Source organism: Mobula hypostoma, chromosome 25 (genome assembly GCF_963921235.1).
Source record: "Mobula hypostoma chromosome 25, sMobHyp1.1, whole genome shotgun sequence".
Lineage (NCBI taxonomy): Eukaryota > Metazoa > Chordata > Chondrichthyes > Myliobatiformes > Myliobatidae > Mobula > Mobula hypostoma.
The window spans coordinates 9885097-9908099 of NC_086121.1; the positions used below are offsets into that span (position 1 = coordinate 9885097).

General features: G+C 46.6%; 1 protein-coding gene across 1 annotated transcript in view; it reads right to left on the reverse strand.

Annotated features, from left to right (window-relative positions):
* Positions 1 to 19430, reverse strand: part of casz1 (castor zinc finger 1) — a gene marked incomplete at its 5' end in the record, with an annotated part of 136799 nt that extends 117369 nt beyond the window's left edge. The window contains 2 exons of the mRNA XM_063032856.1: positions 9142 to 9928; positions 18890 to 19430. Of these exons, the coding sequence (XP_062888926.1) occupies positions 9142 to 9928; positions 18890 to 19430 (1328 nt within the window). The remainder of the gene's footprint in view (positions 1 to 9141; positions 9929 to 18889) is intronic.
* Between the last annotated feature and the right edge of the window lie 3573 nt (positions 19431 to 23003).

A 23003-nucleotide genomic window follows, 5' to 3' on the forward strand; every position in this document is an offset into this window, starting at 1 on the left:
AACGTCGACCGATCTTTTTCCACGGATGCTGCCCGACCGCTGAGTTCCTCCAGCGTGTTGTGAGTGTTGCCCTACTCTGGATAAGCCTAAATGTTTAAATTCAAGGACCAAAGGAGGTAAGTATGACTCATCGTAAAGCATCATTCTTCTTAGCATGGGTCTTAGCATCTGAAAGTTGGTTGCAACTTTACAAAACACTGATAAGGCCACACTTGCAGTATAGTGTGGCCACCACATTACAGAAAGGATGTGACTACAGAGGAGATTCATTGTAATGTTGCCTGGATTGGAGGACATCTGTGATGAGGACACACAGATTAGGCTGGGCTTGTTTTCCCTGGAGTGAAGGAAGCCGAGGGGTGACCTAACAGAGGTATATAAAATTTTAAGTGGCACTGATAAGATAAATAAGCAGAATTCTTTCCCCGTGGTCGTGGTATCAAAAACACAAAGCTGCAGGTTCACAATGAGAGGGATTTGAAGGATTTTTTTTTACACAGAGAATGGTTGTGATGTGGAACTTGCTACCAGAGAAGGGGTTGGAATCAGATACAACCACTATGTTTAACTGACACTGACACATTTGAATAGACAAGGCCTGGAGGGATACAGTTCTAATGGTGTTTGATGGCTTTGGGCCTGTACTCACTGGTGTTTAGATGAATGACGGAGGATCTCATTGAAACCTACCAAACACTGAAAGGCCTAGATAGAATGGACACCAAGAGGATGTTTCCAACAGTGGGAGAATCTAGGACCAGAGGGCACAGCCTCAGAAGAAACAGAAGTCCCTTTAGAACAGAGACGAGGAAGAATTCCTTTAGCCGGAAGGCAGTGAGTCCATGAAACTCATTTACTTGAACTGTACTTGAATAAGGCGTGACCAGGCGGTGTGACTCTACTTGGAAAGGAAGAAGTTATTAGGGGATCTGCAAGATAGTTACAATTTAGAATAGTCTGAACTAGGGATTCCCAACCTTATTTATGCCATGGACCCCTATCATTAACTGAGCAGTCCTGGTCTAGACAGAGTAACGGTTCCCTCTGGCTGAACTATAGGGATGGAGGAGGCGCAGAATGAAACTGACAGACATTTGATCGATACCGACTTTAGGACGCAGTTTATTCATAGCTAGTTGTTGGAGAGGAATGTTCTCCAAGGTCTCCTGGGGAAGGCAGATTTGATCAAGGTGTTCAAAAGGGTGCTAGATAGCTATCTGTTAAAATAGACTGTATAATTGTTACTTTTTTGTGGTTTGAACTTTCCTATGCCTGTTTTTAATTTATATGATTACCTGTGTATACACAATTGTTCAATGTATTCCCTAGAGGTTACAGTTCTTTGTATTATTCAAAGAGTTTCATAGGTATCACATTATTTGAATGGGCTATCTGATTGGTTAACTCTTATCTACAAATTTAAATGGGATGTGTCTTATCTATGGTATAACAAGGACAGAGCATGCTGGCTCGTCATCTTTTGTTATTCTTTCCTCTTCCTTTCTCTGTCCCTTCTTTTCTCTTGCTGCTCTCTGTTTGCAATTCCTTTGTTCTATTAGCACTTGATAAAGCAACCATGAAACAAGAAGTTCTATGCCTTTTTCTGGACTCCTGACAGAACCTTGGATCAATCCAACAAAACCGAGAGAAAGTTATTTGCAAGGCTGTGAGTTGGGACTGGATGGATTGTTCGCACACAGAGATTGCACAGATTCCATAGGCCAAATGTTCTAAACCTTCTGCGATCCTACAACTTACAATTCTTTTGTTGCCTGATCCAATGCAAAACTGACAGGTCGTCAGCTTGGCCAAGGTAAACCAGCCCCACTAGACAAACTGCCAGCTTCCCTCAACGGAGCAACTTAAGCCAACAGTCCCTGGCCTGGCATGGAATATAACTCGTATCTCCGCAACTAACGCACTTTGCTTGTGTCAGACACCCACTGCGAAGCTCGGGAAGACATCAGGAAGCCCCATGCAGCTTCTGATGGTTCAGGAATCATCGGGTTCCTGAAGGCGCCGCGGTAGCGTAGCGTTCCGGAGTTCGGAGTTCGAGTCCGGCGCCGGCTGTAAGGAGTTTTAAACTTTCTTTGTGTAAACGCGCGGGTTTCCTTCCACAGTCCAAAGACGTATCTGTTAAGTAGGCTAATTGGTATTTGTAAATTGTCTTGTGATTAGGCTAGGGTTAAATAGGTGGGTTGCTGGGTGGTATGGCTGATTGGGCTGTAAGGCCTTGTTCCATGCTGTATCTCTAAATAAATACAGAAATAAAATAGATAACTTTACTCACCTCAACCTTGAACTGATTCCACAACCTACAGACTCACTTGCAACGTCTCTATAACTCCTGTTCTCAGTATTATAATTATTTTTTTAAATTTCCACAATTTGACTTCTTTTGCATATTGGTTGTTTGTCAGTCTTTATGTATAGTTTTTCCTAAATTATACTTTATTTCTTTATTTCCCTGTAAATGCTAACAAAAATGAATCTCAAAGTAGCATATGGTGACAGCAACACTCACAACACGCTGGAGGAACTCAGCAGGTCAGGCAGCATCCGTGGAAACGATCAGTCGATGTTTCCGGCCGGAACCCTTTGTCAGGACCGGCCTGAGACGTCGACTGATCGTTTCCACGGATGCTGCCCGACCTGCTGAGTTCCTCCAGCGTGTTGTGAGTGTTGCTTTGACCCCAGCATCTGCAGATTATTTTGTGTTTAGCATATGGTGACATTTGCTTATTTTGATAATAAAATTACTTTGACTTTGAATATGGCAGTTGGCAATAATCTTGGAATTAAACAGAGAGTGCTAGAAATACTCGGCAGGTCAGGCAGCCTCTGTGGAGAGATGAGTGGAAGTGACTTGCAGCTGGAGAGTCAGGAAAGGTCTCTCCACAGCTCCCACTGCATAATCTCGAACTCAGCATCTTGTGTTGATGTTCCAAAACAGCATTACGGGAATGTTGGTTGCCCTTCTGTATGGGATATCAAAACAAAACTTTCTCCGGTGGGCTTACAAGATCCTTGGAAAAGAGCCGGGAAATTCTCAGTTCTGTCCCGATGTCCCGGTCACTTAGAACATTACATGCTTGAGCCTGTACTCACTGGAGTTTATAATCATGGAGGGGGGTGTGGGGGAAGATCTCATTGAAACCTACCAAATATTGAATGGCCTAGGTAGAGTGGACGTGGAGAGGAGGTTTCCTGTAGTGGGAGAGTCTAGGACCAGAGGTCAAAGCCTCAGAACAGAAGAACATTCTTTTAGAACAGAGATGAGGAGGGTGGTAAATTTGTGGAATTCATTGCCACAGACGGCTGTGGAGGCCAATTCTCATGGTATATTTAAAGTGGAGGTTGATAGGTTCTTGGTTAGTCAGGATGTCAAAGGTTACGGGGAGAAGGCAGGAGAATGGGGTTGAGAGGGATTAGCCATGATGGAATGGTGGAGCAGACTCAGTGGTCTAATTCTGCTCCTGTGTATTATGGTCTTATAGTCTAACATTACACTATAGTACAGGCCCTTCAGCCCACACGGTTGTGCCAAATGTTTAATTTACCCTAAAATTAATCTAACCCTTCTTACATAACCCTTCATTTTTCTGTCATCCATGTCCTAATCTAATAGTTCCTTAGATGCCATTAATATATCTGCTTCTTCCCAGCAGGGCGTTCCATGCATCCACCACTCTCTGTGTAAAAATAACTTACTTTTAAACAAATCTGCACGACAGAATCCGATAATCTGATCATCACTGTTTGCGGGATGTTTATTGATTTATTGGGATACAGCATGGAACAGGTCCTTCGGGGCCTTTCGGCCGCACCTCTCAGCAGTCCCCGGATTTAATCCTGGCCTAATCACAGGACTATTTACCATGACCAATTGACCTACCAACCACTAGGTCTTTTGGATGGTGGGAGGAAACCAGAGCACCCGCAGGAAACCCACGTGGTCACGGGAGGAACGTACAAACGCCTTGCAGGCGACGGTGGGAATTGAACCCAGGTCGCCAGCGCTCCACAGCGTTGTGCCCCCCCCACCCCCAACCCCACCCGCATCATTTGCTCTACAGCTTCTGGCTGCTCACCACAATGGCAAGTGCACTTCAGGAATGGATGAACGTAGAACATTACAGCACAGGAACAGGCCATTCGGCCCACATTGTTGTGCTGAACCTCAAACTCAATGTCCAAAGTTTCAAGGTACATTTATTATCAAAGTACGTATAAATTATACAGCCTCGACAGCCGTCTATTAAATTAGTAATCAAGTGGACAACTAATCTCTTCTGCCTACACAACGTCATTCCATTTTCCTCACATTTGTGTGCCTATCCAACTGTCCCTCAAATGTCCCGCATGTAAGTGTCTCTACCACCACCGCAGGAAGCACATTCCAGGGACCCATCACTGTCTGTGTTAAAAAACTTGCCCCTCATGCCTCCTTTGAACTTACCCCCTCAGGAAAAGCATGCTGGGGGGGAGGGTGTGTGAGGACAGAGTGGCCAGAGATCGTGGGAACATCCCTCAGTTCCAGGCCCTTCAGCCTATTTATTTCCTCCGCCGGCATTAATGGAATAATCAGAAAAAACTGTGCAGAAATGCAGCCGGCAGAGCTGCACCTGAGCAAACGGAGAGTGCGGCGGGATCAACCTGACTCTCTGCGCCTGTGTGGAAAGGTTAAGATCATTATTAATGTAATCAGAGCGCAGCCTGAAATAAAATGGACTCTGTGCTCGGCGATGAAAACCAATTTCCAACATAATAGGCTCATTCATTTTGAATACAATATGATTGAAATTATTTTGCACAGTGACGCATACACACACTGATGTTCTACAAATTATTAGCCCACACCTTTGTTTACTGTCCTTGCTGGTGATTGTACCGATTTCTTCCAATCTGTTGTAGAATGTCACATTCGGATTCCCTGGCTCCAGGTGAGCAGAACCCAGATATCATTGTTAGTTTGCCCTCTTATGGTATCTTCTTCAATTGTTATTTCAATGCTGCTTTTAAGGCCATAAGACATACGAGAAGAATTGGGCCATTCAGCCCATCCAGTCTGCTCCACCATTCCATCATGGCTGATTTATTATCGCCCTCAACCCCATTCTACCCAGTAAACTTTGACACCTTTACTAATCAAGAGCCTATCAACCTTCGCTTTAAGTGTTCCCAATGACCTGGCCTCCACAGGAGTCTGTGGTGACGAATTCCACAGATTCATCCCCCTCTGGAGAAAGAAATTCCTCCTCATCTCCGTTCCCAAGGGGCGTCCTTGCATTCTAAGGCTGTGCTCTTGATCCTAGACTCAACTCCTTTTAAGTTTGATCGCCCCCAAAATAAAGATGCCGCCTTATACACCTTGATTATCACAACCTCAGAAGGTCACCTTTCAGTTTAAATATCAACAATCGTTAGTCTTTGGAATTCCAAGGATGTCCAACACTAAAGTCATGGAGTAACACAGCACGGAAACAGGCCCTTCGGTTCAAATCGCCCACGCCAATCAAAACTAGTCCCATTTGCCTGTATTTGGTCCATATCCCTCTAGACCAGAGTTCCCAGCCCTTTTCATGTCATGGACCTCTACGATTAACCGAGGGGTCCGAGAACCTCAGGTTGGAAACCCCTGCTCTAAATGTTTCCTGACCAAATGTCTTTTTAATGTTGTTAGTGTACCTGCCTCAGTCCCCTTCTCTGTTCCATATACCCACTATCCAGTGTGTGAAGTAGTTACACCTCAAGCCCTTGTTAAATCTTCCCCTTCTCATCTAAACATATGCCCCTTGGGCTTTGATTCCTGGATACTGGGAAAAAGACAGTGTGAATTCACCTTATCAACCTTATACACCTTGGTAAGGACACGCCCCAGTCCCCTGCATCATCATCATCGTGTGCCATGTCGTATGACATCATCATGACGTGCCACGTTGTAGGATGTAGGTGATCATGGTTCTTGACCATGATTGTTTTTGGCAAATATTTTTATAGAAGTGGTTTGCCAGGTGACCTGAGCCATGATCAATACTCTTCACAGATTACAGTTCTAATGATGCTTGATGGTTCTGGGCCTGTATTTGCTGGAATTTATATGAATGGGTGGAGGGAGAATCTCATTGCAGCCCACTAAATACTGAAAGACCTAGATAAAGTGGACATGGAGAAGTCGTTTCCAATGGTGGGACAGTGTAGGACCAGAGGGCACAGCCTCAGAATAAAAGGACGTCCTTTTAGAACGGAGATGAGGAGGAATTTCTTTCACCAGAGAATGGTGAATCTGTGGAATTCGTTGCCACAGGCGTTTGTGGAGGCCAGGTCACTTGGTGTATTTAAGGCAGAGGTTGATAGATTCTTGGATCAGCCAGGGCAGGAAGGGATACGGGAGAAGGCAGGAGATTGGTGCTGAGTGGGAACATGGATCAGCCATGATGAAATGGAAGACCAGACTTGATGGGCCAAATGGCCTAATTCTGCTCCTAGATCCTATGGTCTTGTGGTCTTAACTGGTGTCTGAGAACTCACACTCCTTCCTCAGTCACACTTTATTTACCGCTGCACAAGGTGGGCAGCCTGGCCCCTTTATTTTACTTACAGAAAAGGTCCTTCTGGTCCAGTGAGCCTCACGGCCCAGCAACCTGCCTATTTAACCCAAGCCTAATCACAGGACAATTTACCCACGAGCCAGTACGTCTTTGGACTGTGGGAGGAAACTGGAGGCCCAAAGAGGAAATCCGCGCATTCACGGGGAGGAACGTACAAACTCCTTACGGATGATGTCGGAATTGAACTCCGAATTCCCACGTCCTGAACTGTAATGGTGTTGCGTTAGCCGCTACACTACCATGGCGCCTGTTCTGAGGGTTGAGCAGAGAAATGCTATTTTTATACAGAATTGATTAGCAGTTACGGATATTGATCGTCTTCTAAACTGTCTATGTTCCAATTCCTTCTTTGCATGATCAATCACAATTCACAACACCGGTGTTAAAATAGAAACTACAAGCTAACAACTGATCATACTATGAAGTTAATAAAGTCACGGGGGGTGGGTGTGGGGGGGGGTCGGGTCGATGCTTTTGCTGCAGCTTCTTTGGGGCTTCGATATTTCTATCATTCATCTGACGGAGTTTCTTGTTTTGCGGACGCCTGTGAAGAGTACAAATGTCAGGTTGTACACGGTACACGTCAGTGGGTGCCGTCCCGAATCCGGGGTTGGGGGCTACGCACTTCCATCTTCTTCGATCTTGCGACAGCACCGAGTACAGCCTCTCCTCCAGTTTGTTCTCGCTGGCCGCCTTGGCACCGCCCGCCACCGCCCCCGCCGTACTCGAGCCCGAGGCCGTATTAGCCTCCAGCTGCAGCCACTTCTTCGAGCTCGGCCCTTCCTTAGGCCTTGGGCAGGTCCAGGCACACGGTGCAGCGCCCAAGTTCATCGTGTCTCTTCTAACTAGGTGCATAGCATACGATTCGTAGATACGTGGTGAGGCTTTAATCTCTTCGTCAAAAGATGGCCCTTGGCTCACAAGGAGCTCATCCACCCTTTGTCAGGTCTTGTTTTTTTTTAGTCCTGCTGGGTGTCCTCACACCCTCCTCACCAGACTAAGTCCGGTGGGGAAGCCAGCCCAAGTCTGTACACATACTTTGATATTAAAATGGACTCTGAGTTGTCCCTTAGATGTTGCGTGCCTTGCTTTACATATATCTTTGTCATGTCTCCATACGCCAAATGGCTCCGGTTCCCTGCTGAGCAAAGGGAAGCTATACTCCTCAAAGGCCTTTCTTCAAAGGCCCGTCTTGCCTGGGTTGACTGCACACTATCCTTACCTGGACATGACCTTAACTAGAGGCTCCCAGCCTGGGCTCCAAGGATCCCTTGTTGAAAGGTATTGGTACGTGGCATAAAAAGCTTTCCACACTACTTCTCAGTCAAGGTCATCGAAACAGTCTGGTCTCTAACACACTGCTGTGTGTGGAAATCCATTGGTGTATCCTCCCCATTAAACGGTGACCTCACGTCATGGATTGCTAAGGGATTTAGAACATCCTCAGGATGTGAAAGTCACTACATGAGTGTAGTTATTTCTTTCTCCTCACCCTAGTTCCTGTTAAGAGTGGTGGAGTCACGTCGGCCTTTTGGCCCAACTGGTTCATGTCATCCATGATTCCCATCCAAGCTAGTCCTACTATGAGCCCATAACCATCTAAATCCTTCCTATCCTGTCCACGTACACGTTGGCAATGTAATTGTCTCAATCACTTCTGCTGGCAGCTCGTTTCATTTACTGACCATTCTCTGGGTGAAAATGTCGCACCATGGGTTTCTATTAAATCTCCCCTCTCACCTCAAACCTATGCCCCCTGGCGTTTGATTTGCCAGGACTGTACGTATTAACCCTATCTCTGCCCCACACGATTTTATACCCCTCCATAAAATCACCTCTCGCTCTCGTACGCTCCGGCGGAAGAAGTCCCAGTTGCTCAGACTCTCTCCACAACTCAGTCCCTCGAACCCCGGCAACATCCCGGTAAATCGCAACAGTTCAGTGGCTCCATTTGATATTGAATGTACACAATACACAACCTGAAATTCTTCGTTTCACAGACACCCACAAAAACAGAGGAGTACCCCAAGGAATGAATGAGTAAAAGCATTGGAACCCCAAAGATCCCCTTCCCCACTCCCACACACAAGCATCAACCCTTCCCCTCCCCCACTTACTTCAGCAAAAAGCATCACCCCCCACCCCCCCACCAAGCAAGCAATAGCAAAGCCCCCTAGGGAGACCATGATCTGCAGTACACAGGAAAACGAATTGTTCACCTGACCAATTTGACCTGCCACAGGCTCTTTCTCTCCCTAATAAAGGGGTACACTTCTACCTTCCTTATTCTTATAAACTTCAGCTTTCCTCTTTATCATCCCACGATAACTGTTCTGCTCACCCACGTGCCTGGGACAGCCGTCCCTGCTCAGTAACCAAGGCGGCTTGAATTATTTAGATTTAAAAGGAGATGACCGACTCTAAGGGTGACCCTGAACTCCGATGTGCAGCGAAGCCCGGAAAACATCTCTTTGTGCAAACCCCAGAACCAGGGCAACGGACGGGGAGACGGAGGAGATGGCTTCCTTACCTGACAGTGGAGACGGTTCCAGTTGTGATGGAGTCGGTCCTGGAGAAGCTCGACTTCAGGAGGTCGGGGCCCCCGAAGCCGACCGCAGCGGCCGTATCGGAGCCGGTCCCCGGAGCGCAGGAGGTGCCGGAGAGCGGTGCGGCCGCCATGTTTGGCGCCGCCTTGGCCATGGCCAGCTTCTGTATGTTCTTGACGTCGTACTTGGAGGGACGCCCCACTTTCCCGGTCTTGAAGGCAATGGCGCCGCCCATGTCAGGGTCCCCCTCGCCGGGGCTGAAGAGGTGCAGGTACTTGACGTTCTCCAGGTCGTACTTGGACGGCCTCTTGTAGGTGTTCCCATTCTGGGGCCGGAGGCTCTCACCCGTCTTCAGCTTCTGGATGAAGTAGTCATACTTGGAACCCCGAGGGGCGGGCGGGGCGGGAGCAGGCGTTGGTTTGGCGTCACGACGGACAGAGGCCTCTTGGGTGCTTGGTGGCGGGGTGTCCTTTGCCTGTGGGGGCCTGGGGCCTGTCTCCTCAACTTTAGAGGAGGGAAGCGGCCGTGGCAGCTGCTCCCCTGCCTTGAGTTTCCGAATGCACTCCTCGTACTTGGAGTTGCGGACCCTCCTCGCCAGCGCGTCCTCGCCCAGAGAGGCCCCGGGGTAGGTCTCTGAGGTAGTGGCGTTCAGCTTGTCGAAGCTGATCTTCTTCGTCAGCTCGTCCCTGACATTCTGGTCGTCGTAGCCGAACATCCCCAGGAACTCGTTCATGGTCGACGCTGCATAGTCGTGGAGAGTTGATGCTTCCCCTGGTGACGGCAGGAGGGAAAGTGAGGGACACCGAAGAGTTAAACATTTCAGGAACATTCTGCACAGCTCTTAAGTTTTACGACTGCTAAATTAATTTGTAAAAAGTAATTAATATAGGGGCAAAATAAAGGGAGTTAATCAATGTCAGGAAAATCAATTTCACTAAATGTTCTAGTCAATGGCTTCTCAGTACATTAAACAAAGTTTTCATAAAGGTATTTGACTCACAGCTCCACTTAATATGTACAAAGTCATCTCCTCTGTTTGGTGTCTAGTCTTTATTGACTAACTTGTTTTACAAGAGCACTTTCTGAGGGGTGATGGCCAGCGGAGGGGTTTTCCATCCTCGATTTTACTAATAACTCCTCCTCTGACTCATAATGTGATGGAATTATTCAGTTTCCAGTTTTGTTTTGTGAGTGCATAAAGTTACTTGGGTTTTTTTTTTCGGGAAGGTGCCTTTTGGTTTCCCTCAAGCTGGCCATCCCGGTGAGAAACACAGCAATGGTCCTGTATTTATTCCTGGTGGGCCGGGATCCGAGGGCGCCCTCATCAATAGCGCCCCACACTGCTGCAAGGCCAGAAGCGCCTAAAGCCGCTCCTCGAGGGCAGCTCTGAATGCTTTGCCATTCTGATATTAAAAAAATCATTGCCTTGGAGGTGAGAGGCCATTTTAGGAGACCAGAATCAGGCTTATTCTTTTTCTCTTTGGACTTACAGCACGGTAACAGGCCCAATGGCCCAACAGGCCCAAAAGCCCAATGGCACCCATGTGACCAATTAACCTACTAACCTGTGGAATTAGGAAGTTGGAATGTGGGAGAACACTGGAGCACCGGGAGGAAAAGTGCACGGTGACAGGGAGAACACACAAACTCCTTCCAGACTGCAGTGGTAATTGAACATGAGAAAGCCTGCGGATGCTGGAAATCCAAAGCAACACACACAAAACTCTTCAGGTCAGACGGCATCTACAGAAATTAACAGACAGTCGACGTTTTGGGCCAAGACCCTTCTTCAGGACCAAGAAGGAAGGGGGAAGACGCCAGAATAAAAAGGTGGGTGGGGGAGGGGAAATAGGACAGCTGGAAGGTGATAGGCAAAGCCCAGTGGGTGGGAAAGGTAAAGGGCTGGAGAGGAAGGAATCTGATAGGCGAGGAGAGTGGACCATAGGAGAAAGCATAGGGGGAGCTAATAGGCAGGTGTTACAAACATAAATAAATTGTGCAAAAGATGAGGAACGAGGCAGCAGTTTATTCCTTTCCATAGATGCTGCCTGACCCAATGAGTTCCTCCACCATTTTGTGTGTGTGTTGCTCTGCATTTCCAGCATCGGCAGAACCTTTTGCGTGTATAAGGTAGTGTTCATTTTGTTCTCATCTGGGCGACTGGGAGACCTCTTCGCCGAGCACCTACGCTCTGTCCGCCAGAAAAAGCGGAATCTCCCGGAAGCCACCCATTTTCAATTCTACTTCCCATTCCCATTCTGACATGTCAGTCCATGGCCTCCTCCTCTACCGCCACGATGTGGCAACACTCAGGTTGGAGGAGCATCACCTTATATTCCATCTCAACAGCCTCCAACCTGATGGCATATCATCGATCTCTTGAACTTCTGGTAATTGCCACCCCTCTTCACTTTTCCCTATTTCTATTTCCCTCTCTCACCTTATCTCCTTACCCGTCCATTACCTCCCTCTGGTGTTCCTCCCACTTCCCTTTCTTCCAAGGCCTTCTGTCCTTCTCCAGCCCTGTATCTCTTTTACCAATCAATTTCCCGGGTCTTTACTTCACTCATCCCCCTCTCCCAGTTTCACCTATCACCTACCACCTTGTACTTCTTCCTCTCCTCCCTCCTTCTTACTCTGACTCCTCATCTTTTTTCCCAGATCTGATGCAGGGTCTCGGCCCAAAACGTCGACTATTTACACTTTGCCATAGATGCTGCCTGGGCCACTGAGTTGCTCCAGCATTTTGTGTGTGTTGCTTGGATTTCCAGCATCTGCAGATTCTCTCGTGTTTGTTATTTTGCACAGTCCCATCGACCTTCATCTGGACCCATAGTCCTCAGCACCTCTCCCGTCCATGTATTTATCCAAATTTCTCTTAAATGTTGCAATCAAACTTGCACCTCCCACTTCCACAAGCAGTTAGTTGCTACACTCAGACCAATCTCTGCGAAGAAGTTCCCCTTTAATATTTAACCTTTCACCTTTAACCTATGACTGCCAGTTCTGCTCTCACCCAACCTCAGTGGAAAAAGCCTGTTTGCATTTACCCTATCCATATCACTCATAACTCTGCATGCCTCTATCAAACCTCCCCTCATTCTCCTGCACTCCAGCAAAGAAAGTCCTAACCTATTCAACCTTGCCCTATAACTCAGATCCTCAAGTCTGGTCAACGTTCTTATAAATGATCTCTGTACTGTTTCAATCTTATTGTTACCTTTCCTGTAGGTAGGTAACCAGAACTGCATTCAATGCTCTCAAATTAGGCCTCACCAGGGTCTTATACAACTTCAACATAACGCCTCAACTCTTGTACTCAATATCTTAAAGGCCAATGTGCCAAAAGCTCTCTTTATGACCATGTCTACCTGTGACACCACTTTCAAGGAATTATGGATCTGTAGTCCCTGATCCTTCTGTTCTCCTCCCACCATTTCCAACATTTTTATGTTCCATAGAACAAGCATTCAGCAAAATTGGACAATCCCGTGGCCACGAACACAGCGGGGCTTTGTAAGTAGATCTAAGACTTCACTCATTGATGAGGGGACTACAATGTTATTGCACAGTATGAAGAACATTTCTCCCCATTTAATTCAGGGCACGAGATATCACACTATTTTTTTGCACCGAGATCAAAGGGTTAATAGCTAGCTCCTGAGACAGGAGAACCTCAGTTTGGGTCCCTTTTGGGCAGAACCGAGGGAGTACAGGGCTGCCTACAGTGAAGAACCAACGGGAGGCTCTACCAACTCCTGCACCTGGACCCCGTGGCTTTGGAGCGGAACAGCAGAGTTTTTTTTAACAGATTTCACAGGGGTGATTGATAAGTTCGTGGCCTACAGTAGAAGGAGTCCATTTTAGAAAACCTAGCACATTTATTTTTCCTACATTTACACACTTAGTCCAGCGGTCGTGGAGCATACAGATCCCTTCTTTGTAGAAGTTGGCGTCTTGGACCTTCAGAAAGTGGTCCACAGCAGGGGTGATTGAGAAGTTTGTGGCCTAAGGTAGAAGGAGATGAGTTATACAGCTCTTGTTACATGCATGTGCAGTTTAACTCTTTGACTGATTATGCAGAAAGTTTGAAGTAATAACTCATCTCCTTCTACCTTAGGCCACGAATGTAACAATTAGACCAATTAGACTACTAACCTGTATACCTTTGGAATGTGGGAGGACAGCAGGGCACGGGGAGGAAACCCATGTGGTCATTGGGAGAACGCACAAACTCCTTACAAAGAGTAGCGGAACCGAACCTGGGTGTTTTATGTATCTTATTGATTGATCTATCTATCGATTTATTGAGATACAGAATGGAATAGGCCCTTCTGGCCCTTCGAGCTACGTCACCCAGCAATCTCTGGATTCAATCCTAGCCCCGGAGATCCAAGGACCCCTTGCTTAATGGTATTGGCCCATGGCAGAAAAAAAAGGGTGGGAACCCCTGTCCTAGCCTAATCACAGGACAATTTAAAATGACCAATTAACCTACCAACCGATTCATCTTTGGACTGTGGGAGGAAACCGGAGCACCCGGATAATCCATTAGTTACGGGGAGAACGGACAGGTTCCTTACAGGCAGTGGTGGGAATTGAACCCAGGTCACTGGTAACGTAAAGCGCTGTGCTACAACATAACATCGTCGGCCGGCAGGCCCGTTCCTGTGCTGGACTGTTCTAAATTTTTTGTTGGCTGCCTTGGCCTGCCCAGCCCTAGGTACTGGCTGGGATATAGGTGAAATTATTCCAGAAGATGCAAGCATGTTATTTTTTGAGCAGGAATCTCAAGCTCTAGCTCACTGGCTTATAAGGAGCAACTGGGAGGAAGGGGGAGAGAGACTGATTGAGTTTGACAGCTGTCACAGTCCATCACTGCATTTTGCAGCAACTCAGGATACAAAGAATAATGAACAAATTGGTGAAACTTGCCAGGAGCGTGAGGCTTTTATGCCACCAGAGTCAGGGATGTCGAACGGGTCTCGGGAAACCTTCACAGACAGGAGAGAGAAGTGGAAACCACAGTCTCTTCCATCCTAAAGCTGGTTGAGGATGGGAACCCACTGAAAACATCAAATCAGTTTTCTCATCCCATGGACTTTAAACGGGTCTCGAGTAACAGTTAGCGCGATTCCTTGACAGCTTGGGGCATCGGAGCTCGGAGTTCAAATCCGTAAGGAGATCGTACATCCTCCCTGTAACCGCGTGCGTCTCCTCTGGCTGCCCGTTTCCTCCCACATTCGAAAGACCTCCTGGTAAACTGGTCATGGTGAACTGTCCTGTGATTAGGCGAGGGTTAAATAGGTGGGTTCCTGGGCAGTGCGGCTCGTTGCACCAGAAGGGCCTGTTCTGCGCTGTACGTCTACATAAAATAAATTGCTCAAATTATTAAAGCAGTTGAAATCAAATTCCAGCTACTGGCATGGCAATTGGCACCGTTTCAAACTGTTCAATCACATCGAGGTCCCCTTGAATTAAGATGTTCGACTGACAAAGGACAAAGTTACCCTATTGTCAGTGGGCACAGGTGGAAAAGCTCCATAAATCTCTTAAACATCGCCAGCTGCACAAAAGAGGCACAAAGTCCAAATGATGACAGCCATTCCCCTTCTCTCTAACTTTCAGCTGTGGTTCAGTGGGTCATGCACTTGGCTCGGAGTCAGGATGCTCTGGGCTGACATTCCAATGCGGTACTGAGGTGGGGGGGGCATGTTGGGGGGGGGAACTGAATTCTTAAAGCTGCAGTTTCTCCATTGAGATGTCAGCCCCTCTCACAGAGGGTTTAGTGGCAAGAATTTAATGAAAAGGTGATTTATTTCCCCAGTGACCTGCCTTTTAAATGAACAGATTATCTGTTCGGGACTTCATAGTTCTTGTGGGAGCTTGCCGAGCAAGGATTGGCCTACAAGCTTCAGTAGAACGGAGTTCGTAACAAAAGGCCTGTTTGGTGGTTTACTGAGGGCATTATCCAGCTCAGCCCCTTCAGTGGGAAGCCAGTCGCACCCACCAAACATGGCCGGTGGAAATCCTCACACACTTGCTCCCCCTGTCCACTGAAAGGCTATGTGCAGCCCACCCTGGGTTACAGAGGGTAACTGCTGGCAAGTTAACAGGACAGGACAATGTGGCATCCAGCGGCTAGCAACTAGTGGAAAGATTTACAGTGCCAGCGGCCCAAGTTCAGTTCCCGCCACTGTCTGTAAGAAGTTTGTATGTTCTCCCTGTGACGCTGTGGGCTTCCTCCAAGATCTTCCCAAATTCCAAAGACATATGGGTTAGGGTTAGTAAGCTGTGGGCCTACTATGTTGGCACTGGAAGCACGGCGACACTTGCAGGCTGCCCCCGGCACATCCTCAGACTGTGTTGATTGCTGTCACAAATGGCGCATCTCACTTGTATGCTTTGATGTTTCAATATACACGTGACAAGTGAATCTAATCTGATTTTTCCAAACAACAGGAATTCTGCAGATGCTGGAAATTCAAGCAACACACATCAAAGTTGCTGGTGAACGCAGCAGGCCAAGCAGCATCTGTAGGAAGAGGTGCAGTCGACGTTTCAGGCCGAGACCCTTCGTCAGGACTAACTGAAGGTCTTCCTGACGAAGGATCTCGGCCTGAAACGTCGACTGCACCTCTTCCTACAGATGCTGCTTGGCCTGCTGCGTTCACCAGCAACTTTGATGTGTGCTGATTTTTCCAAGCTGTCATCATTCCACCACGAGCCTCTGGAAGATGCTCTGTCTTCTCTGGCCAAGGAAGATCTCCAACCACACCCTACTCCTTCAATGTAATCAAGAGGACGTGGCCACAGTCATCACCAGGAAACGTTGGAACTGGCTTGGGCACATGGTGAGAAGAGAGGCCAAATCCATCATCACTTCACTGGACCCCTGAAGGGCGGAGGAAACATGGGAGACCAAAGACAACTTGGTGCCCTACTGTAGAGGCAGAAATGAGGACACTGAACCACACCTAGGGCCCAGTAGAGGAGATGGCCAACGACAGACAGAGATGGGAGACTTTCATTGTGACTCTAAATTCCAGAGGCACAACAGGGAGTAAGTAATCTTTATCTTTAAGACCCTCAACACCCAGGACATGCCTCCTCCTCATCACTACCATCAGGGAAGAGGTACAAGAGTCTGAAGACCCACACCTCTATGTTATAGGAACAGTTTCTTTCCCTCTGCCATCAGATTTCTGAATGCTCCATGAACACTACCTCACTATTCCTCTTTTACTCTATTTTTAAAGTTACAACTTACAGTCATATTTTATGTCTTGCACTGCACTGCTGCCACAAAACAACAAATTTCACAGCATTTGTCAGAGATAATAAACCTGATTCTGATGTGAGAAGTCAGCAGAACACTTGGCGTCTGCTGAAAAGATGTTCGGAGCCGGTAACAGGAGGGAGGGGTTTTAAGGCGGGAGGCTGAATGAACAGGATTGGTGCAGGGAGAGCAGGTTTACGGAGCACAACACACAATAACAGCGTGTATATCTCCGAGCACGGCAAGGCCAGCATAGAAACACGGTGTCACAGGAAGTCTGCCCCGTTCACTCTGCTGGATGTGTTGAGTGACTATCTTCTCAAAATAACCAAGGATCTGCTCGGAAAACACTGGGCCTGAAATGCACAGGCCGAAGCACACTGAAGTGAGCGAGAACCATGGCCTCTTAAGGCTTGAATTCAGCAAGAATAATTTGTTCTGACAGAGTGTCAGATAATCTTACTTTAAAAATAGTGTAAAAATGTTTTGACCTTATCATATTTCTTCCTGATGATGTCATCCCTTGGCTTTAGATAATTCCAGATTTCGATATCAGAAGCCAGTTCAGTAGATAGTGTCAATGAAGCATTAAATAAAGTACCCTAATCTTTGCACTTAAAGTCTGCAAATTCCTTCATGAAGGACAGGCCAGTCTCCATCTATATTTGAAGCCATTAAATGCCCGTTTTTCTCCAACTGATAACAAATGACACTTCATATCTCCACACTTCTGTATTCCAGAATGTCACCGACAGGACCTCGGGGGGTCAGCGCGCTACGACCTCTGCCCCTTGCCACCACCGCGAGAGCTGATTACTCGCCCCTTCCAAAGAAATCCACCCCCAGCCCCTGCACAACTTGCGCATTTTTTTTCTTTGCTTGACACCGTGCTTCAGTACTTGAGAGATCCGGCAGAGGCGAGCTTGTTTTTTGTTCATGGTTCCGACAGAGATCGGGAGGGCAGAAATGTGATTGCGTCACCATCTGATATGGGGTGGGGGGGGGTGTGGAAAGGCTACTGCACAGTAAGCTGCAGAGAGCTGTAAATTCAGTCATCATGGGCAATAGCCTCCGGACTATCGAGGACATCTTCAAGGAGTGATTTCTCAAAAAGGTGGCATCCATCATTAAGGACCCCCATCACCCAGGTCATGCCTTGTTCTCATTGCTACCATCAGGAAGGAGATACAGGAGCCTGAAGGCACACATTCAGCGATTCAGGAACAGCTTCTTCCCCTCTACCATCTGATTTCTGAATGGACATTGAACCCATGAACACTAACTTACTACTTTTTATTTCTATTTTTTGCACTAATTATTTTATTTAACTATTTAATATATATTCTGGATACATACACCGGTTTTTTTTCTATATTATCATACATTGCATTGTATTGCTGCCTCAAAGTTAACAAATTTCACGACATATGCCAGTGATATTAAAACTAATTCTGATTCTGCAATTCTTGTTTAGATTGGCAGACTAAACGAGATTTCATTTCTCACGTAGCATTTATCACAATAATGGGAAAAAATGCACTAATTATGGGGTACTTTTTGCTGTGAATTTGGGATTTTTCTTACTTTTTCTCTCAATTGACGAGCTAGGCTAAATTCCCCCCTCATAGTAAAGTTTCGGCAAAACATTCATCATATGAATCCACACAGGAGCCAGAGGAGAGCACAGAACTGAATCCTGCAGTAACACATTATGCACCAATGGAACTCAGTGCGTCCGGCAGCATCTATGGAGAGAAATGGATAGCTGACATCTTTTGTTGAGACCCTTCACCTGGACTGGTGAAATGAAGGGTCGAGTCCAAATGAGGGGTCTCAACTTGAAACTTCGACTGTTCATTCCCCTCCATAGATGCTGCCTGTGACCAGCTGAGATTCTCCAGCAAATCATAAGCCACAAGAGATTCGGCAGATGATGGAAAATATTCCGGAACACACATAAAATGCTGGAGGAACTCAGCAAATCAGGCAGCACCTATAGAGGGAAACGGATAATCGACATTTTGAGGTGCTTCATCTGAACCGAGGGTTCATTGGCTGTTCATTTCACTCCTTAGATGCTGCCTGATCTGCTGAGTTTCTCCAAAAAATCATAAACACAAGAGGTTCTACAGATGTCGGAAAATATTGAGCAATGCACATAAAATGCTGGAGGAACTCAGCAAGTCAGGCAGCACCTATAGAGGGAAACGGACAATCAATATTTTGAGGTGCTTCATCTGAACCGAGGGTTCATTTCACTCCTTAGATGTTGCCTGATCTGCTGAGTTTCTCCAGAAAATCATAAACACAAGAGATTCTACAGATGTCGGAAAATTTTATAAAATGCTGGAGGAACTCAGCAAGCCAGGCAGCATCTATGGACAGTCGATGCCTTTCAGCGGTTTGTATGTTGTTCCATGATTTTACAGTGTTCTTCAGCCAGTATTACTCACCTGAAGAGGCAACGCTGTGCTGCCTTATGCTGGCCTCACTGGAAGAATTGTAGCCTTCCTCTTTCGGCCCCACGTCCTCCGAATCCCGATCGTCCATGTAGCTACCGTCGAGAGATTCCTGAGCCCCGTCAATGTCCTCCTCTTCACTGCAACCTTTGGGCTGAAGCATGTACACCCCTTCCGAGGGCAGGAAGTCGCCATCCCCTGCCTTGACGAGCCGCTCCTCGCCGCGGTCCCCGTGCTCGTCCGTGTACTCCCCATTCACCCACTTCTCGATCGCCTCCCGCCTCTTCTTGTCCTCCTCCAGCTTCTGGATGTGCTGCAGCCCTTCGGGAACCTTGGCCTCCACCTCCTGGTCGCCATGCTGCAGGCCGTCGGTCGGGTAGGCCTCCGGAAGTTTCTGGTCAGGTTCGGCCTGCTCCGCCGCACACTCGTAGACAACCTGCCGGCTTAGCTTGGCGCAGATGGCATTTAGTTTCAGGCCGCCCTTCCGCTTGGCAGCCATCTTGAATTTTCCTGAGATGCTCTCAACACATGAAATTCATTCCACTTCTGAGAGGTGGTCAGCAGGAAAGGGGTGGAAACAGAAGAGAAAAAGAACATTATAAATATAATAGTGCAATTTTCATCGAGTCAAGCCCTCCCCACCATTGAGCACATCTGCATGAAACACTGTCACAGGAAAACAGCATCCATCATCAGGGACCCCCACCACCCAGGACATGCTCTCTTCTCACTGCTGCCATCAGGTAGAAGGTACAGGAGCCTCAGGACTCACTTCTCCAGGTTCAGGAACAGTTACTACCCCTCAACCATCAGGCTCTTGAACCAAAGGGGATGACTTCACTCACCCTATCATTGAAACATTTCTACAATCTATGAGCTCACTTTCAAGGACTCTTCATCTCATGTTCTCAATACTTATTGCTTATTTACTTATTATTATTGTTCCTTCTTTCTGCATTTGCAGAGTTTGTTGTCTTCTGCACTCTGGTTGAATGGCGCTTCATTGATTCTGGTATAGTTATTAATCTATAGATTTGCTGAGTATGCCCACAAGAAAATGAATCTCAGGGTTGTATATGGTGACATATATACTTTGATAATAAAATTTACTTTGTACTTTGAACAAATAACTGTATTTGTCTCTATGAAAGTAAATACACAGAGATGCTATTCCCATTAGCAAACAGTTCAAGGACCAAGGCACCTGGGTATAAAGAGATGGGAAAAGATACCACAGACCACATGAGCATTACCATCTGCTGTAGCAGGGTGCTTATAATCCTGAAGTTACTGTAGATAAAGGCTGTGGCAACAAGGCAATGAGGACTTTCGAAAGGAAATCAGGTAGGGGGCCACAGGGAAAGAGTAGAGGTATGGGGTCACTCTGGAGAGAGCCAGGAATGGGCTTGACGGGCTGACTGGCCTTTTGTATGAACAGATGGAAAATGTGAAACGGCACATTTAATCCGCACAACAATGGTGTAGTTTTAATAATAAAATAAATCAAAACTAATAATGGAAACTGAAATGTCGAGATAGAGTGGATGTGGAGAGGATATTTTCTATAGTGGGGGAGTCTAGGACGAGAGGGCACAGCCTCAGAATACAACAACGTTGCTTTAACTTAGAGATGAGGAGGAATTTCTTCAGCCAGAGGGTGAATCCGTGGAATTCATTGCCACAGGCGGCTTTGGGGACCAAGTCATTGGGCATATTTAACGTGGAGGTTGAAAGGTTCCCGATTAATAAGGAGAAGACAAGAGAATGGGGTTGAGAGGGATAATAAGTCAGCCATGATGGAATGGCGGAGCAAACACAAATGAGCTGAAAGGCCTGATTCTGCCCCTGTGCCCACTGGGCTTATGACTGTTATTGAGAGAAAGCCAGCATGGACTGAATGGGCCGAACAATCTCCTGTATTTAAACAGAGTGTTTGTAAACACAGGCAGTACTTATTCTGCTGAGTTTGTCCTCATCCTATTAGCTCGTTGAAATCAGAGCTTAATGGTCCAATCCTGCTCTATATATTGATACAGAAAACCACAATTAGGACTGAATTCTGCCTTAATATCTTTCTGTCAATAACCCAGCATCAAATTTTATTGAGGTTTTACTGGTAGCAGGAGCCCACTCTGAATGCTCTCAATACCTAGGATGTACAGGGGTCAGTTCGCATTCTTCAATCCATCGCCCTGCAGCTCTTTACGTTTTGCTCCTGCCCCTCAATGTGAATAGACAAAAATAAACTGAAACTGATAACCTTTTTCGCAAAAATAATCCGGCTATAATTAACAACCGTGAACCTTGAGCAACACAACGTACACAGGCTCCCGCTTATACAGAGAGAAACTCATAAGCAGCTAGCCAAGCATTTGAAACATCTCGGGGATGTTAGTTAATAGGCAGATATAGTACTTTTTTAAAAAAAATTATAAACTGAAATACAAGCAGCTGTTGGGAAATACAATTCCATGGTAATAAACTATTAACCAGTTATAATCCAGCAAAAAGAGAAACAGTGGTCACTTTATTAGATGCTTCCTGTACCTAAAAAAATGGCCACTGAGTGTATGTTTGTGGTCTTCTGCTGCTGTAGCCCGTCTACTTTGAAGTGTGGTGCATTCAGAGATGCTCTTCTGCACACCACTGTTGTAACGTGTGGTTATTTGAGTTACTGTCACCTTCCTGTCAGCTTGAACCAGTCTGGCCATTCTCCTCTGACCTCTCTCATTGACAAGGTGTTTTTGCCCACAGAATTGCCTCTCACTGGATTTTTTTTGTTTCTCGCACCACTCCCTGTAAACTCTAGATATTGTTGTGCATGAAAATCCCTGGAGATCAACAGTTTCTAAAAGTACTCAAACCACCCCATCTGGCACCAACAACCATTCCACAATAAAAATCTCTTGGATCACATTTCTTTCCCATTCTGATGTTTGGTCTGACCAAACAACTGAACCTCTTGACCATGTATGCATACTTTAATACATTGAGTTGTTGCCACATGATTCTCTGATTAGATATTTGCATTAATGAGCAGATGTACAGGTGGATCTACTAAAGTAGCCATTGAGGGTATGAAGACCATAGGAATATGCAAGGAGTTGTCATTGTCTTAAACAGAAAGGAACCAAAGGTGTGGCGGGGTGAACATGATGGAGGCTGAGCTGTTCTGTGGTTGCTGCTCATCCTGGGCCAGCTCTGGAAGTGAGTAAGCCACTTGGCCAATTTGCTATTTTGCACGAGGGTACGTGACTTCAGTTCGAGATCAATGGATGGCTGAAGGTGAGGCTTCACAGCCCTACCAACATTAACAATCAACGCAACGGGTTGCACCGCAGCCTGGTATGGAAACGCCGATGCCCACCAAGGCTACAGAAAGTAGTGGACACAGCCCAGTCCGTCACAGACAAAGCCCTCCGCACCACTGAGCACATTTACATGGAACTCCACCTCAAGAAGTCAGCATCCGTCATCAAGGACCCCTGCCATCCAGGCTATTCTCTCTTATCGTTACCACCATCGGGCAGGAAGTACAAGAGACTTGGGTCCCACACCACCAGGTTCAGGAACAGTTATTCTCCTTCAGGTATCAGGCTCCTGAACCAATTTCACTCACCTCAACACTGAAAGCATTCCACAACCTACGGACTCACTTTCAAAGACTCTACATCTGATGTTCTCAATATTGCTTTTGCTGTTCCTTCCTTTTCGCACCTAATGACACATCGGGCAGCATTTCTGCCGTTTCCATAGCACTTGACGTCTTTACGAGGCCAAGTTGCTAACTCAATGCTCAGCCCAGCGAGGATGGAAAGTGTGTATGGAGCCGGCCAGGTACAAACTCAGGACCACGCACCTTGAGGTGTGGTGCTGATGTGACTACACCACTGGCCAACGAATTCTCAATATCATTGATTAATACTTACTTTACCTTGTATTTGCAGTTTGCCTTCTTTTGCACATTAGTTGTTAGTCAGTCTTTGTGTGTGGTTTTTCACTGATTCTACTGTATTTCTTTGTTCTACTGTAAGTGTCCACAAGAAAATGAATTTCAGGATAGCATACAGTGGGAGATACGGACTTTAACAATAAATTTATTTTGAAT